This window comes from Nerophis ophidion, linkage group LG01 (genome assembly GCF_033978795.1).
Source record: "Nerophis ophidion isolate RoL-2023_Sa linkage group LG01, RoL_Noph_v1.0, whole genome shotgun sequence".
In the NCBI taxonomy this organism is placed as follows: Eukaryota; Metazoa; Chordata; class Actinopteri; order Syngnathiformes; family Syngnathidae; genus Nerophis; species Nerophis ophidion.
Window position 1 is genome coordinate 58,891,167 of NC_084611.1, and position 17,208 is coordinate 58,908,374.

Below are 17,208 nucleotides of genomic sequence, written 5' to 3' on the forward strand. Positions count from 1 at the left end.
TAACAGCTTGTCAGCTTTCTAGCAACGTAAATCAAAATGTTTTGGATTGATTTTCTTGAAACTTGTAGGAAACTTCTGTAATGGGAGATCAGAGTAATTTCTGCAATGTTTCTTTACGCTTTTACGTTATGTTCACAGACGTTTATTTCGCAGTCCAAAAAGTGAAAACGCAATCAGCAAGAGTTACATGAACAACATATGTATTTATATGACTGCTTAAAAAAAATAAAAATAAAGACAGTTTTTTACAAGAGTACTGTGTTTTGAAATGTCCATCATTTAATTATTAGCATCTGTTTTTCCAGCCAAAGGCGTCACTGAGAGTCAAGATGGAAATTGATCCGGATGAAAATGAAAGGTAAAGTACACAAGCTCTACTTGTGTTAAACGATGCTGACACAAGCAAAAATTTTCATAAAACATATTTTTAAATCATAATTATATATGGTCCGTTTACCTTCCGTCCATTCTAGTTCCAATTCTGAAACGCAAATAAAAAAACAAAATTAGGGCCATTTTTCGATTTCTATTATATAAGGCAGATTTAAAAACAAACAAACGAGTTGATTTTCATTAAAATATTGCCATGACATTTGATTTTGTGCTGTTTTCCTTTTTATGGATTTTTATTTTTAAGATAAACACAAAAATCCAATTTGTGTTCAATGTGTGGTTATCTGTCCATCCATCCATCCATTTTTCTACCTCTTGTCCCTTTTGGGATTGCGGGGGGTGGTGTGTGATGACAAACTGAACCGGAAGCAATACTTAGCGTTTCCTTCGCGTTTAGCATGTTTTTAGCATCACCGTAAAATATTTGTTCAGCAGAAGTCCTATTGGCGTTTTTAAAAAGTCTCATTAAATAGAGTCTGTGTACTTTCCGTTCATTCTATTTCAAATCCTTAATTAAATGAAAATCAAAAACCAAATTTCAGGCAGTTTTTCTCTATTTTCATTTCTGAAACAAAAAGTTTGACAGCTAATTTAATTAAAAAAATTCAAAACTGCAATAGGACACCTGCTGAGCAAAGATGTTACCGTTATGCAAACATGCTATACGTGAAGAAAAAGCTAAAATACCCTTCTGGTTCAATTTGTCATCAAACAGATAACCGCACATTTTTGCATTTTGGATGAACATAAATTGGATTTTTGTGTTCATCTGGAAAAATAAAACTCCATAAAAGGAAAACGGCACAAAAATCTGAATTTTATGGCAATATTTTTATGAAAATCAATCCGTTTTTGTTTGTTTTAACCCTTGTGTGGTGTTCGGGTCTGTGGGACCCGTTTTCGTTTTTCATTAAAAGAAAAATGATACAATTCATAAATTTTTCAAACTGAGACTCACCGACTTTGGCTCATTTTCTGGGAAGAACATACAAATGTATATCGGAATACATATTTAATGACCACACAACATACACCCCCCTACCCATTTCTATTAATAAATAAATAAATAAATGGGTTGTACTTGTATAGCACTTTTCTACCTTCAAGGTACTCAAAGCGCTTTGACACTACTTCCGCATTTACCCATTCACACACACATTCACACACGGATGGAGGGAGCTGCCATGCAAGGCGCTAACCAGCACCCATCAGGAGCAAGGGTGAAGTGTCTTGCTCAGGACACAACGGTCGTGACGAGGTTGGTACTAGGTGGGGATTGAACCAGGACCCTCGGGTTGCGCATTTCCACTTTTCACTGCGCCACACCGTCCCAATATCCTCTTACTACTAAGAGGATATTGGAAGTGGTGGTGGGGGGGGGGAGTTAATCTGAGGCTGAGTTGACTTGAAGCTGTTTAATGTTGCACTTTTTATATGTAGAAGAAAAGTTTTGTCATTTTATTTCATCCGAGCAACAACTGGAGGCAGTTTAATGTTGATTAATGTGGACTCCGACTTAAACAAGTTGAAAAACTTATTGGGGTGTTACCATTTAGTGGTCAATTGTACGGAATATGTACTGTACTGTGCAATCTACTGATGAAATTCTCAATCAATCAATTAATCAATCAATTAAAAAAAAGCACTTTATATGTAGAAGGGTTTTGTTAAGAAACAATTCTGAGCCTTATAAATGGGTTGTACTTGTATAGCGCTTTTCTACCTTCAAGGTACTCAAAGCGCTTTGACACTACTTCCACATTTACCCATCCACTCACACATTCACACACTGATGGAGGGAGCTGCCATGCAAGGCGCTAACCAGCACCCATCAGGAGCAAGGGTGAAGTGTCTTGCTCAGGACACAACGGACGTGACGAGGTTGGTACTAGGTGGGGATTGAACCAGGGACCTTCAGGTTGCGCGCGGCCATTCTCCCTATGCGCCACGCCGTCCCTTATCTCATTTAGTTTTTATTTTATATATGTTGACCACCTTAACCCCGGCAATGGACCCTGTGTGTATATGTATGTTTACAAATTTGGTAAATAAAAACCAAAAAAATGTACATTTTGTTGTTTTCTTACTGTACTGAAAATGAACCGAACCGTGACCTCCAAACCGAGGTACGTACCGAACCAAAATTTTTGTTTAGCGTTACACCCCTACAAGATAGAATAGAATGCTTGCTAAAGGTGAGTGACAACATAAACATGAAAGGACACAAAATTCTGATTTGCAGGCCAGGAAGATCAGCGGTTTTTGATTTGCTATGATTCATTTTGTGCGTTCATCGCAGGTTACGGCAAGATCAAGCACTATCAGGTGGTCAAATTATAATCATCTACTGTAGTAATATTCTATCCAATAGTGAGAGGATGAGCCTGGAGAGGGTCCCGGTTCAGACAATGATGGTACTAAAAGCCCGGAAATAGCTCTGTAACAATGTGCCGGCCCGGGGATTACCGTGCGGCATGCAGCGTGCAAATCAAGGACTTACATATAACATATTACATATAAGATGTCCGGCTCCAAAGGACCCGGGGCTAATAGAAGTGTGGAAATTGATATTCTGTGTACCGCGCACACACACACACACACACACACACACACACACACACACACACACACACACACACACACACACACACACACACACACACAGAGCAGGCCTAGACAGGAGGAGGACAGAGTGTAGGTATACAGAACATCAGAGGGTCAAATGTGCAAGAAAATGAGAGCAGACAGTGTTGATAAAAAATGTTGCAACCTTGTGTGGGATCCGCAGGTGCAGGAACACAAAAGAAGAGTCCCTGTGTGGGATGCAGAAACTGGCAGAGAAATTTTCCATGCAACGTTCATATTGTTACTCAGCCGGCGTTTGGGGGTTTGATGGACCTGTTGCATTTTGTGGCTATTAATGCCACACTATCAAACACTTTTGTGTTAAAATACTGAACAGATGTTTATTGAGATCAGGTAAACATCAGTTCAGTATTTTAACATAAAGGTGTTTGATGTTTATTGGGATAAGGTAAACATCTGTTCAGTATTGTAACATAGAGGTGTTTGATTGTGAGGCATTAAAAGCCACAAAATTCAACGGGTCCATCAGACCCACAAACGCTGGCTGAGTAACTACAATACGAACATTACACAAGGGTTAAAATCTGCCATATATGAAACAAAATAGAAAAACAGCCCTAATTTATTATTTGACTTGCGTTTCAGAATTGGAACCAGAATGAACAGAAGGTACATAGACCATCTACTCATAGTTAATTGTATGCTGTCCCATTACACTGATTGATCAGGTCAGTGCAAAGATGAGTGCTAAATTTGGTGGTGAATTTCACTTTAAAATGCTCCCTTCGCTAAAACTTTTGGCAAGTTTTGAACCAATAAATGACATACTCTTTTATATACACCCTTATAAAATAGATTTTAAATCATTGATTTTTTTTTTATCTGGTTAAATAAAGTAAATACAATAATATACATATACAAGTAAATATACATACTGTACACATGCACATAATCACAGTTTATTAAACATATATTAATGTTGTTGCCCTAGGGTTAACTGGGTAACACACACTGACAAAGCTTAACCTAAACTAAAAGGTTAAACTATAACAATCTACAAGTGTCAGGCTTGCCCCCGACAGTTTGTCTATGTTTTAGTTTTTTCCTCTGCATTTGTCTGTTTCCTGTGTTGGTATTTCCTGTCTTTTAGTTCCTGTCAAGTGCTCTTAATTTGTCAGTTTCCTGTCTTGTTCCCTGAGTGCTGTGTTCCTTCGAAGTGTGTTTAGTATTTCCTGTCCTTAGTTCCTGTCTAGTGCTCTTATTTTGTCAGCGTCCTGTCTTGTTCCCTGAGTGCTGTGTTCCCCCTCAGCTGCGGCTGATTGGCATCTGGCTACACCTGTTGCCAATCAGCCGGCTCCTATTTGTACCTCCTTTGTCTTGTGTCAGTTGCTGGATCATTGTGTTGTATTGTCTTGTCGATGTCACGTCTAGTCGCTCTTGTGATGTGTTATCGCTCCTGTCGTGTCGTACCTTGTCTTTGCAGTGTAGCGGTAAGCTATATTCAGTTGATGTTTGTAGCTTACTGTTTTTTGTTCCCTGCTTCCGTTTTATTTTTCATTATACAAGTACGACTTCTGTTTGCCTGTTCGCTACCCGCTAGCTTCCACGCTAAGCTCCTGTTCGTTATTTTCTAGCTCCCAGGCTAGCTCATTTTGTTTGATTATCCGCCTCGTACGCGCTTTGTGTTTGTACCCTTTTGATTTTGTTTTTGTCTTAGTATTTAATTAAATCATGTTTGCTCACTACATGCCTGCCTCCATCTCTGCATCTTGGGGTTCGTCACCAAATAACCATGACAACAAGGTTAATATAGGTTGCTTCTCTTTCTTCCCCTCCATTTTTTAGTATTCATTTTTTATCTCGAGTTATCATTACGTACATGTATTGTTGCATTTGAACAACTGTATTGTTGATAGAGGTAAATTATTGTTATTGTTCATTATCAATAGCGCTATTTGCATTGGTATTTGTAATGCTCCATTTGTAGTGTAAAAATGCTCATTGTCATTGCTGTATTATTTTTTTTGGTAACTGCTTCTTTGCTATAACTTTTACCATCGTATTTGTACATATCGTATGTGCTGACATTGCTCTGTTATTTTTGTGTTTGCTGTTGTTTTTGTCTCTGTCTAATCCCCCTCTTATCACCACAATTTCCCCCTCTGTCTTCCTTTTTTTCTCTTTCTATCCCCTACTGCTCCGGCCCGGCTGCACCAAATGATAATATAAATAGATTTAATAAAGTCAAATTCAAATAAGGCAACAAGAGAACTATCCTACACTTCTCTTTTGTAAAGTAAATCTGAACAGCCGATATAGGCATCTACATCAACTATATGATTTGTCTGAGAAGCTGGACAGGACACACACACACAAAAAAATAAAAATAAAATAAAAATAAAGTCAAATGAAAAATAAATACATTCAATCAAATCACTTGAAAAATGTTCCTCTATAATGTTCTGACAAGAAAAATTAATTTTTTCAAATGTAATTTTTGCGTGCATTTAAATGTATGCAGGAAATTTACTGCAATTTTACATGCTTGTTATGGTGTTACTTTATTCCAAATATGCATTCAGTTACAATTTAATACACACATATTTCCAGTTTCTCATTACAGCATGTCCGAAAAGGAGTAGGAAGAAGCAGAGTTAGTTTAATCCTGCCCCTTTTAGTTTCATAGCCATTTTTAACACATGTGCTTGTTCTCAATCCAACACAACAGTGTACATCCAGAGATGCGCTCGAATGAGCTCCAAACGTCCCAAGTGGAGCATGGCGCAGCGGCTGAGGAGGCGCTCATTAAAAACTACGAAACACAAGTGGAGCTCTTCAAACAGGTTTGTACTATTTGTCTCCATGAAATATATCGGCTTGTGACCTCATCGTTTGAAAAAAAAAAAAAGAAAAACGACCTGTGAGCGACAATGAAAAGCTCAGAGTGTTGTATACTAGGCAAAGGGAAGGAGGCGACACCAAAGCAGAACTGCGGTTTAAAATGTTTGTTCAAACCTTTGATGAATGTATGAGGTATGTATGCTACTACTAGTGAATGAATGCTGACAACGTGTAGAATTAACAATGCAGAATTTACCAAAGGATGTTTTTGGTGTGTGTTGAATGTATCCTTCGTCGAATGCAAGGGGGAAGGCGAAGAGGCAGTCAGTAGGAAGGCAAGCAGTCGGGGGTTGGAGAGAGGCAGCGATGTCCGGGTCCAAGTAGTGGTCAAGGATCGGGGAAAGCAAGCAAGGCTCTGGGAGTAGGTCGTGAGGCAGGACACGATCACGGAAGACACTGTGGGAGACACAAAGGTCATAAAGACGAGAACGAGGGGGGGGGGGTGCCGGATGTGATGCTTACTCAGGGGAGATTGGCTACATTCTGGCGCCGGTCTGTTGGCTTTTATGCCGCTCCCTCTCGTCAGATGCAGGCGCACTAATGCGAAATTGTCTGCAGCCTTGTTGCTGCGTGGGTGTGCCGCGCCCAGCGTGAGCAGGGGCGTGTCCAGATGAGCAGCTAGAGGAGGAACTCTGACACACAGTTACAGAAGGAATGCGTATACAAGTCCGCGCCGTGACACAGAGTACAGTAGGAAGGGGATTGCCCCATTTATTGCGGTAAACCTGACACATGAAACGTGACCAATTGAAGGGAATACAATCCACTTTGCCATCAAATGGTACAGTAGGTACCACTATATTTTTGCCTGATGGCCTCATGTGAGAATCTTGCGTGTGACTCAAGCATTAAGGAGCAGCACCAACCAGTTAGAGCTGCAGTGTGCTCAAAAAACCACTGGATAGCATCGGTGAGAGGATAACACTGTATCACCTCTTTCTCTTTCATACTTATCAGGGTGTGTATTCTTCACGGATTCTTCACTTACACTTACAGTGAAGGACGAGGCAAAATTACACTAGTAGAATATTAGATATCCGAAAGTGTGTTTTGTGGCTATTCCAACTCTGACCACTTTGTCATTTTCCTATTCATATGGAGAGTGGACTGTGATGAGGTAGCGACTTGTCTAGGGAGTACACCACCTTCCGCCCGAATGCAGCTGAGATAGGCTCCAGCGACCCCCCGCGATCCCAAAACAGACAAGCGGTAGAAAATGGATGGAGGGATGTAAAGTGGCACTTTTCACCAATTTCTGCGGACTGCATTGCAAAATGAATCACCCTCTCTTTCTCTCACACAAAATCCACCCAGGAATGGGTCAATATGCATCTTTTCCCTACTGTAGCTAACTCTAGTGATGCAACAAAACATTATTTTATCATATAGTCCAAACATTTTTGTCAAAGTTAAATTAAATGATTAAATATCTTCTTGATTGAAGATTTCAAGCAGGTTATCCATCAAATTATGCATTCAGAAAATAATAATGGACTTTACGCCAGAATTTTGGTGACTGAGCCCCCGTTTTTTTTTTCTTGCAATAAAAACAACTTTATTACAATTTTTCAATATACAGCAATGTACTATAAAAACAACTACCATACATTTTACAGTAAAAAACAAACAAACTGGCAGCTCCATTGAATTAATTTTCCTGTGAAAAACAGTGGAAAAGTTTTTTAATTCCATATGGTGATATGGTGTGGAAAAAAAACAATGCAAAGTTTACGCTAAACTTCTAGTGACTCAACTGCCAGTTTTTTTTACAGTAAAGTCTAAATATGTTTTTTACAGTGTACATAAAACATATCTAATAATCAAATACATAGGCATGTATTATATATGTGCAGTACAGGCCAAAAGTTTGGACACACCTTCTCCTCATTCAATGCGTTTTCTTTATTTTCATAACTATTTACATTGTAGATTGTCACTGAAGTCATCAAAACTATGAATAAACACATGTGGAGTTATGTACTTAACAAAAAAAGGTGGAATAACTGAAAATGTGTTTTATATTCTAGTTTCTTCCAAATAGTCACCCTTTGCTCTGATTACTGCTTTGCACATTCTTGGCATTTTCTCGATGAGCTTCAAGCACACCTTTGAAGTGAAAACAATTTCAGGTGACTACCTCTTGAAGCTCACCGAGAGATTGCCAAGAGTGTGCGAAAAAGTAATCAGAGCAAAGGGTGGCTATTTTATTTAATACGTTATTTAATGTTACAAGCGACCCTCTGAGGGCAGCCATAACTGCGATGTGGCCCTCAATGAAAACGAGTTTGACACGCCTGGATCATTAAAAAGTGTGCAGACTGCTCAGAGATCGACCCAATCCTCCCTTCCGGCCAACAGAACTAAGAAAGTTAGTGCGAATGAGAAGACGCGTACAACCAAATAAGTGAAACAAACTATTAAAAACATGTCCTGCAGGTTGGAAGTTTACCCAGCAAGTCAGCCCCAAAGCAGGATTGTCAGTCCATTCATCTATAAAAATAAAAAGAAGCTGCAGATGCTGTGTTTGACGTGTTTCAGTTTGTTCCGTCTAGTCACGACTCAACATACGGTCGAATATTGGCTTTGGTACACAGACATATCTCTTGTCAACTGTGACCTACCCAGTCTGTCACTCAAATGCGTTTGTTTGCAACATAAATGGCCATTTTCTAGTTCCTATTGTTATGCGACGGAGACAGTGATGTAACGGAAAGAAACATGCAACTAGTTTTATGAAAACAAGTGGCTAAAAATAATTTGGTAACTGGACAGAGAAGCAGCCCAAAAGAAAACAATACCATAACATCCATCCATCCATTGTCTACTGCTTATCCCTTTCAGGGTTGCGGGGGGTGCTGGAGCCTATCTCATTTACAATCGGGTGGAAGACGGGGTACACCAGTCGCCAGCTAATTGCAGGGCCAACATTATTACATAAAATGTTTGTAGCTTTTTGCATGTCATACTATTGAAATGTTTTTCAAACAATACTTCTTGTTTAAAAGTTTTTTTTTTTTTAAATGCATGCCACATAATGATATTGTGGTGTTTTGGTAAGGTCATTCAAGCATGGATTAAATTGATTCCTGTAACATTTTGATGTGTTGTTGGTCTGGACCACAGGACGCAGAAATGTCTGGCACATGCAAATGAGAAAAAATGCGGCTAATACAAAAAAAAACAACAACAAAGATGTGCAGGTGAGAAGTGCACTAATAGCAAAAATGGGTATGAACAGGGGCTTTTTCTCACTGGCACTCATCGAGGATGGACGCTCCCCTTTCCTTTCCCTTATCTCTCCTGGTTTCTTCTTTGTCTTGTCTTGTCTTAACTTTTTTGTTGCCTCTTTTTGCACTGCTCTTCAAATCTAAACATTGGAACTATTTAACTGGCCTCAACGAAATTGACAGATCTTGGGTTTGGGGGAATCTGCGTGTCGTGACGGAGTGGTTGTTGCTGGACACGCGTCGGACTCTTGGGAGAAGAAGAAGTGCCACGTGCCTGGCGACCCTTTTCAGTCGAGGACGTGAAGATATCTATCTATTCGGAATTATGACAACAGGACATCTGCTGATTGGAGTAAGTGTTGCTGTGGTTTGTCGACTAATTGGAAGTTGCTGGCAGTCTTCAAAGTACCCCAAAGCTGCCACGAATGATTGGAGGATGCGGGAAGAACTGGGGACACTCTTGTGATTTGGATCACATCGGACTGTCTGCCCCCCAGGATTTTGAGGACCAGTCATGGACAATTTAGAGTGAAAAGCAAATTTTATTTTCACTCGTATGCAAAACATTCTAACTTGGATTGTTTCCCTGGCTTCGAGACTCTCCTGAAGGACAGTGTGATGAAGACACAACAAACTCCCATTTTGTCTCTCATGGACACACACCTGTTTTCGTGACTTTGGACTGACTATCGTCTGCACGACATCAAGGCCGCGGAACAGGGACACACTGCGGGCTTACACACAAACATGCATCTACAAAAATGTATACGCCACACATACATACCCCACCCCCAATTCAACGCCCTTAAAGCAAATTCCATAGGGGTGATTGAAGAATGGGAAGCACCTGAGAGCTGCGGCCCGCCACCATGGCCCCCCACTTCCTCCCCTCTGTTGCTAGATATCTCGAGATGTACGTTGTAATGTGTATATGTGCTTTGCTATGGAGGTTTTTTCCCACTCCAGACTGGTCCCCCTTAGGAGCCCAGTCTAGATTGTATTGCATGATGGGAAAATCACTGAGCTGTTCCAGCCCGGTTTTAAAGCCCTCCACAGCACAGAGTCCGCGCTTCTAAAGGTTTTTATCATAGCCTCCTGTCAACTCATTCTGGCAAATATGTCGTCCTGGTGCTTTTAGATCTGTCTGCTGCGTTCGACACCGTCGACCATGCCACTTTAATCACTCGTCTTGAGAACTGTTTGGGTATTAAGGGCGCCACCCTCAACTGGTTCCGGTCGTAGCTAGCCAACAGGAGTTTTTGTGTAAAAATAGACAGTTTTATGTCTTCCACAGCTCCTCTACCACACGGGGTCCACCAGGGCTCAATCCTTGCCCCAATCCTATTTGCGCTTTACCTTCTACCCCTTGGTTGTATTTTTAGGAAGTATGGTATTGCATTTCATTTTTATGTCGATTATTGCCAGATCTATTTTCCTATGGCACAAAATAACACAGTTCAACGTCTCATTGACTGCCTGCACAACATCAAAGCCTGGCTTTCAGCTAACTTCCTGAGCCAAAATGAAGACAAAACAGAAGTTATTTTGTTCGGTCCAAGTCGCTCTCCCTCCCCAAACGTTGACCCATATCTTGGCGACTGTCACAAACCTGGGGGTAAAGTTCGACTCAGATTTCAAATTCGAAAACAAATCAGCAGCGTCGTTCAAAAAAGTTTTTATCAATTACGCCAAATAGCGAAAGTGAAACCGCTTCTGTCAGGACGTGATCTCTAGAAATTAATCCACGCCTTTATCTCGAATCATTTATAGACTACTGCAATGCCCTGTATGTAGGCATTAGCCAGGCCTCCCTCGCCCGCCTGCAGCTCGTGCAGAACTGTGCTGCTCGTCTGCTAACACAGACCCGCAGACGTGAGCACATCACCCCTATATTAGCGTCCCTTCACTGGCTCCCTGTGCATTATCGAATCAATTTTTAAACTCCTTCTATTTGTTTTTAAATGTCTAAACAACCTCGTGCCAACATATCTCTCCGACCTCCTTCAGCCTTACTGCCCCACCCGATCTCTAAGATCAGCCGATCAGCTGCTACTGACAGTCCCTGACACAAGGCTGAAGCTTAGAGGTGACAGAGCTTTCGCCGCTGCTGCTCCCAAGCTCTGGAACGACCTACCTCCGAGTGTTAGACAAGGCTCCTCTCTTCCTGTTTTTAAATCTCTCTTAAAAACATACTTTTATTCCTTGGCTTTTAACACTGAGTGATATCCATCCTGCAATGGCGCCCCATTATCCACATGCTGTGAATCTGTTTTAATGGGTTTTTTTTTTGTTTTTTTTTTATCATGTTCTGTTTGTGTTGTGTTGTTTGCTCGGTTCTCGTATTATCTTTTAACATGCCCTTTGTACAGCACTTTGGCTACCCTTGTGGTAAATTTTAAATGTGCTTTATAAATAAAGTTGATTTGATTTGATTTTACTCATCCTTGACCAGCGTTAACGTTTTTGCCGTCTTTTACGGGGCGCTTGTGGCGACCCATCAGCGTTCCTGTTCTGTAACCCTGTACACTGTTTGTTTGTCTAATCTTCAACAGGTTTGTGCTGAAAACTAAGTTTACTTGTACTTGTGCAATGACAATAAATCCTATCCTATCCTATCCTATCCTATCCTATTGAAGTGTAAAGCAAATGATCCGAAGCATCCTGATTGACAACCATGGACAGGCGACAGAGCCAGTGCTCGGACCGGGGCAAACAGGAAGTCCATCCATCCATTTTCTACCACTTGTCCCTTTTTAAATGGAATGAAAAATAAGAGCGCTGAACTGGAAATAATATAAGAAACTATTAACTATCATCATGTGAGATCATGACAGATTTCAATTCATTTAAACCAGACCTGGGCAAAATAAGGCCCAGGGGCCACAAGCCCCAAGCTTTTCAATCTGGCTCAACGGACATTCCCAAATATTTTTTGGGGAGATCTCTAAGATTGAAAGTGACGTTTTCAAATGACCGTAAGTCTTGAACCTTACAAGGTATTTCAATGGTTGAAATCTGCACTTTTGCATGATATACTGGTTACTATGGTAATCTAATTAGTTACTATGGTGATCTAAGTCATAGCAGCTCAGTGGCCTAGTGGTTAGAGTGTCCGCCCTGAGATCGGTAGGTTGTGAGTTCGAACCCCGGCCGAGTCATACCAAAGACTATAAAAATGGGACCCATTACCTCCCCGCTTGGCACTCAGCATCAAGGGTTGGAATTGGGGGTCAAATCACCAAAAATGATTCCCGCGCGCGGCACAGCTGCTGCCCACTGCTCCCCTCACCTCCCAGGGGGTGATCAAGGGGATGGGTCAAATGCAGAGGACAAATTTCACCACACCTAGTGTGTGTGACAATCATTGGTACTTTAACTTTAACTTAACCGGGCACCAAGCAGTGTGGGTGGGGAGCGTTTCCACGGAGTGTTTCCAGAGCGGCTAGCCTGAAATGCGGGTGTCAGGGACAGACGCGGAAGGATATTTTTACTACAAAGTTCTAAAGCTTGTAGATGTATCAGATGGATCAGATTGTAGGTGGGGGTTTTTTTTTTACCCTTCGCGTTCATATTTTGCTGTGTTTGTTGCATTTTGGTTGCATTTTCGCTTGATTGTAAAGTATTCATATGTTGTCAATATTCAGTGTTTTATCATTCATAGTTAATAGGGCTGCAAATCTTTGGGTGTCCCACGATTCAATTCAATATCGATTCATGGGGTCGCGATTCAATAATATATCGATTTTTTCGATTTAACGCAATTCTCGATTTAAAAACGAGATTTTTCTGATTCAAAACGATTCTGTATTCCTTCAATACATAGGATTTCAGCAGGATCTACCCCAGTCTGCTGACATGCTAGCAGAGTAGTAGATTTAAAAAAAAAAAGCTTTCATCAATCAATGTTTATTTATATAGCCCTAAACCACAAATGTCTCAAAGGACTGTACAAACCACTACAACTACGACATCCTCGGAAGAACCCACATAAGGGCAAGGAAAACCCACACCCAGTGGGCAAGGAGAATTCTCACCCAGTGGGACGCCAGTGACAATGATGACTATGATTATAAAGGACAATGTTTTATCAACTGATTGCAATAATGTAAATTTGTTTTAACTATTAAACGAACCAAAAATATGACTTATTTTATCTTTGTGAAAACATTGGACAAGCTTATGAGATGCGATGCAAATGTGAGCCACTGTGACATTACTGTTCTTTTTTTTTTTTTTTTATAAATGACTAATGATAATGTAAATGAGGGATTTTAATCACTGCTATGCTGAAATTATAACTAATATTGATACTTTTGTTGATAATATTATTTTGTTTCAATATTTTTGGTTTGTTCTGTGTCGTGTTTGTATCCTCTCAAATGCTCTGTTTATTGCAGTTCTGAGTGTTGCTGGGTCAGGTTTGGTTTTGGAATTGGATTGCATTGTTATGGTATTGCTGTGTAGTGGTTTGTTTGATTGATTAAAATAAAAAAATAAAAATAAATAAAAAAATAAAAAATAAAAATCGATTTAAAAAAAAAAGAGAATCGATTCTGAATCGCACAACGTATACGATTCGATTTGTATTTGAATTGATTTTTTCGCACACCCCCAATAGTTAATATTGTAAATCCCACATTTTTTATTTACATGTACATACTGGGTGTCTCATTCAGTAAAAACAATTTTAATTCCATTCTGTTTTTTTAAGGCGGTCTTTACCATTCAATTAGACATTATCGTGAGGTTTTGTATTAGTCGATTAATCAATCAATCAACCAATCAAAGTTTCAATCAATAGCGTTCCTAAAAACAGATATACCGGCCCCCAGACACATTTTTCCTTTAAATTTGGCTCCCGAGTCAAATTAATTGCCCAGGCCTGATTTAAACGGACAGGGTTCTGAGTTATGAGCTTATATATCACTATAGAATAAATTCTGTTCTGAAATATCATTGATTAGGTTGCTCTAATCCCATTAATAGTGTCTGAGATAACAAAAAAATGTCAGACATTTGTTGTCAGGTTTAGGTGGCCCTTCTTGGAAACCAAAAGCTCGGGCACCTCAAGATAAACCAAATGTAAATGTACTGGCCAAAAAATCAGGATGGCTGCAAAATTTCCGCTCAAGGGAAACAGCCGATCTGCTGTTTCCCTTGAGCGGTCGTTATAGTCAGCTTTGCCTGTACATTAAAGTGTTTACTCTCTACTTGTTTTTTCAACAGGAGCGCTTGCGAGCCATGGAGATTTGGCCCACAGCACCACAAGATGAGGACCAACTCCAGGAGCTCTACCACAAGGTTTTCACTGAAGGACACCACCAAGACGCCATGATGCAGCGGTTCAAGGTTTAGTGTTCTCTCTGTGATGGTCTGTCAAGGTTAACACGTACGAGTACTGTATTTTCCGGACCATAGGGCCCACCGGATTATAAAACGCACTGCCGATGAATTGTTTATTTTTGTTCTTATTTCATAAATAAGGAGTACCGGATTTTCGGGCGCGTTAAAGGAGTCGTATTATTATAATTTTTTTTCAATTGAAAACACTTCCTCGTGGTCTACATCAGTGGTCCACAACCACCGGGCCGTGGCCCGGTACCGGTCCGCGGACCGATTGGTACCGGGCCGCACAACAAATTAAAAATTAAATAAAACTTTTATTTTTTTTTTCTTAATTATTAAATCAATAAAAAAAACACAATATATACATTATATATCAATATGGATCAATACAGTCTGCAGGGATACAGTCCGTAGGAACACACATGGTTGTATTTCTTTGTGAAACAAAAACCAAACAAAACACACCCCCGGTCCGTGGGACAAATTTTCAAGCTATATATATATTTTTTTATATTACGCTTTTCTCTAGTGACTCAAAGCGCTTTACATAGTGAAACCCAATATCTAAGTTACATTTAAACCAGTGTGGGTGGCACTGGGAGCACGTGGGTAAAGTGTCTTGCCCAAGGACACAACGGCAGTGACAAGGATGGCGGAAGCGGGAATCGAACCTGCAACCCTCAAGTTGCTGGCACGGCCACTCTACAAATCGAGCTATACCGCCCAGCGGTATAGCTCAGCTACAAAAAAGTTGGGGACCACTGGTCTACATAACATGTATCGGTGGTTCTTTGGTCAAAATGTTGCATACATTATGTTTTACAGATCATCTTCAAGCCGCTTTCTGACAGTCGCTTCAGGATGCGCCGTTTTGTGGGCGATCTTATTTACGTGGCTCACTTTCGGCAGCGTCTTCTCCCCGTCATCTTTGTAGTAGCAGTGTAGCGTGCAAGGACGGGAGTGCAAGAAGTGTCAGAAGATGGAGCTTACTGTTTTAGTGACATTCAGACTTTACTTAAATCAATAACAAAGCAGCATCTCCTCATCCGGAAACAACATCTAGGCCAAAACTATGAAACTGTAATAAGTAAAGTTCCTTGGGTGAATAATGTAAACTCACTACACCTGTATGTTTTAGCGCTTTCATGGCGAGTTTAATTGTATGCAACAAAAAAAATTCATTTATCTTTAAAATATATATATATTACCCAGGCCTAATATGGACCTATATTGGTACTTTACTTGATTTCATTACCACCTTTGTTGCAAATGTTAATATCAATCAGGTCTTGAGTAACGACATGGTTTGTAGTAATACCAATACCAATACCAAAAAATATATTTCAGTACTTGAAATTATTCAAAATCCTAGCTTGATATGTTGATTGTGCCTCAAATTTGTTGATACTTGTTCCCTTGATATCGATACAACTAATATTTAGATCAATATGATTAAATTTTTTTTTGAGACTTTTTCCTTTCTTTGCAGAATCAGCTCCTTGATTTTATACAGCAGACACGTAAACTCAGAGCGACCACTCAGGAAATGCAATGGGTAAGACATGTGTTACACAGATCAAAAGTATTGATTGTGTACATCTTTATTGTATTGGATGCCAAAGGTAAAAATTCAGTCCCACTTTTTAACAGATATATTTCTCACATTTAACTCGTTTTTGTCACATTTAACTCACTTTTCTTACGTTTGGCTCATTTTCCTCACATTTAAGTTTAAATTAAATGTTGACTAAATGTTATATCCAAACATTAAATCTAAATCTTAATGTTATATCTAAATCTAAAGGTTAAATCTATATATAATTGGTAAAAAAATAAATCGAGATGTTAAATCCAAAACATAATCTTTAATGTAAATCTAAATCTAAATGGAGAAGTAGCTTTACTCTAAGTTCCTGCTGAATTACAGAGCTTCTCACCCTATCTCTAAGGGAGAGCGCCGCCACCCACTTGAGGAAACTTATTTCAGCCGCTTGTACCCGTGGTCCTGTCGTTTTGGTCATAACCCACAGGTCATGACCACAGGTGAGGATAAGAATGTAGATGGACTGGTAAATTGAGAGCTTTGCCTTCTGGGCTCTGCTCCTTCTTTACCATGATGGATCGATGCAGTGTCCGCATCCGTACCGATCTCATGATCCACTCTTCCCTCACTCATGAACAAGAGTCCGAGGCACTTAAACTCCTCCACTTGGGGCAAGGTCTCCTCCTTCACCCGGAAATGGCATTCCACCCTCTTCCGGGCAAGTACCATAGACTCTGATTTGGAGGTGCTGATTCTCATCCCAGTCACTTCACACTCGGCTGCGAACCGATTCAGTGAGAGCTGAAGATCCTAACCAGATTAAGCCAGCAGGACCACGTCAGCTGCAAAAAAGAAAATACCTAATCCTGCAGCCACCATGCCGGATACCCCCAATGCCCTGACTACGCCTACAAATTCTGTCCATGAAAGTTATGAACAGAACCATGACAAAGGGCAGCCCTGGTAAAGTCCAACCCGACTTAATTGCGGCAATGCCAAGCTCTAACACTGTTCATACAGGGAATGGACTGCCCCAATCAGGCAGTCCGATACCCCATACTCACTGAGCACTCCCCACAGGACCTCCCGAGGGACATGGTCAAATGTCTTCTCTATGTCCACAAAACACATGTAGACTGTTTGGGCAAACTCCCATGTACTCTTGAGGATCCTCCCGAGACTAGAGCTGATCCACGACCAAACCACACTGCT

At 40.3% G+C, this 17,208-nt stretch overlaps 1 protein-coding gene and 1 long non-coding RNA gene across 2 annotated transcripts in view; one reads left to right on the plus strand and one right to left on the minus strand.

The window, feature by feature from the left end:
* The first annotated feature begins 5,706 nt into the window (after positions 1-5,706).
* Positions 5,707-17,208, plus strand: part of LOC133559581 (sodium channel and clathrin linker 1-like) — a 56,017-nt gene continuing 44,515 nt past the window's right edge. The window contains exons 1-3 of the mRNA XM_061911506.1: positions 5,707-5,822; positions 14,334-14,456; positions 15,943-16,008. Coding sequence (XP_061767490.1) covers positions 5,721-5,822; positions 14,334-14,456; positions 15,943-16,008 — 291 coding nt within the window. The 5' untranslated portion in view covers positions 5,707-5,720. The remainder of the gene's footprint in view (positions 5,823-14,333; positions 14,457-15,942; positions 16,009-17,208) is intronic.
* LOC133557646 (uncharacterized) lies at positions 5,856-6,467 on the minus strand. Its single transcript, XR_009807813.1, has 2 exons — positions 6,343-6,467; positions 5,856-6,276 (listed from the first exon to the last, which is right to left on the minus strand). It is a non-coding gene; the product is annotated as an uncharacterized LOC133557646 (long non-coding RNA).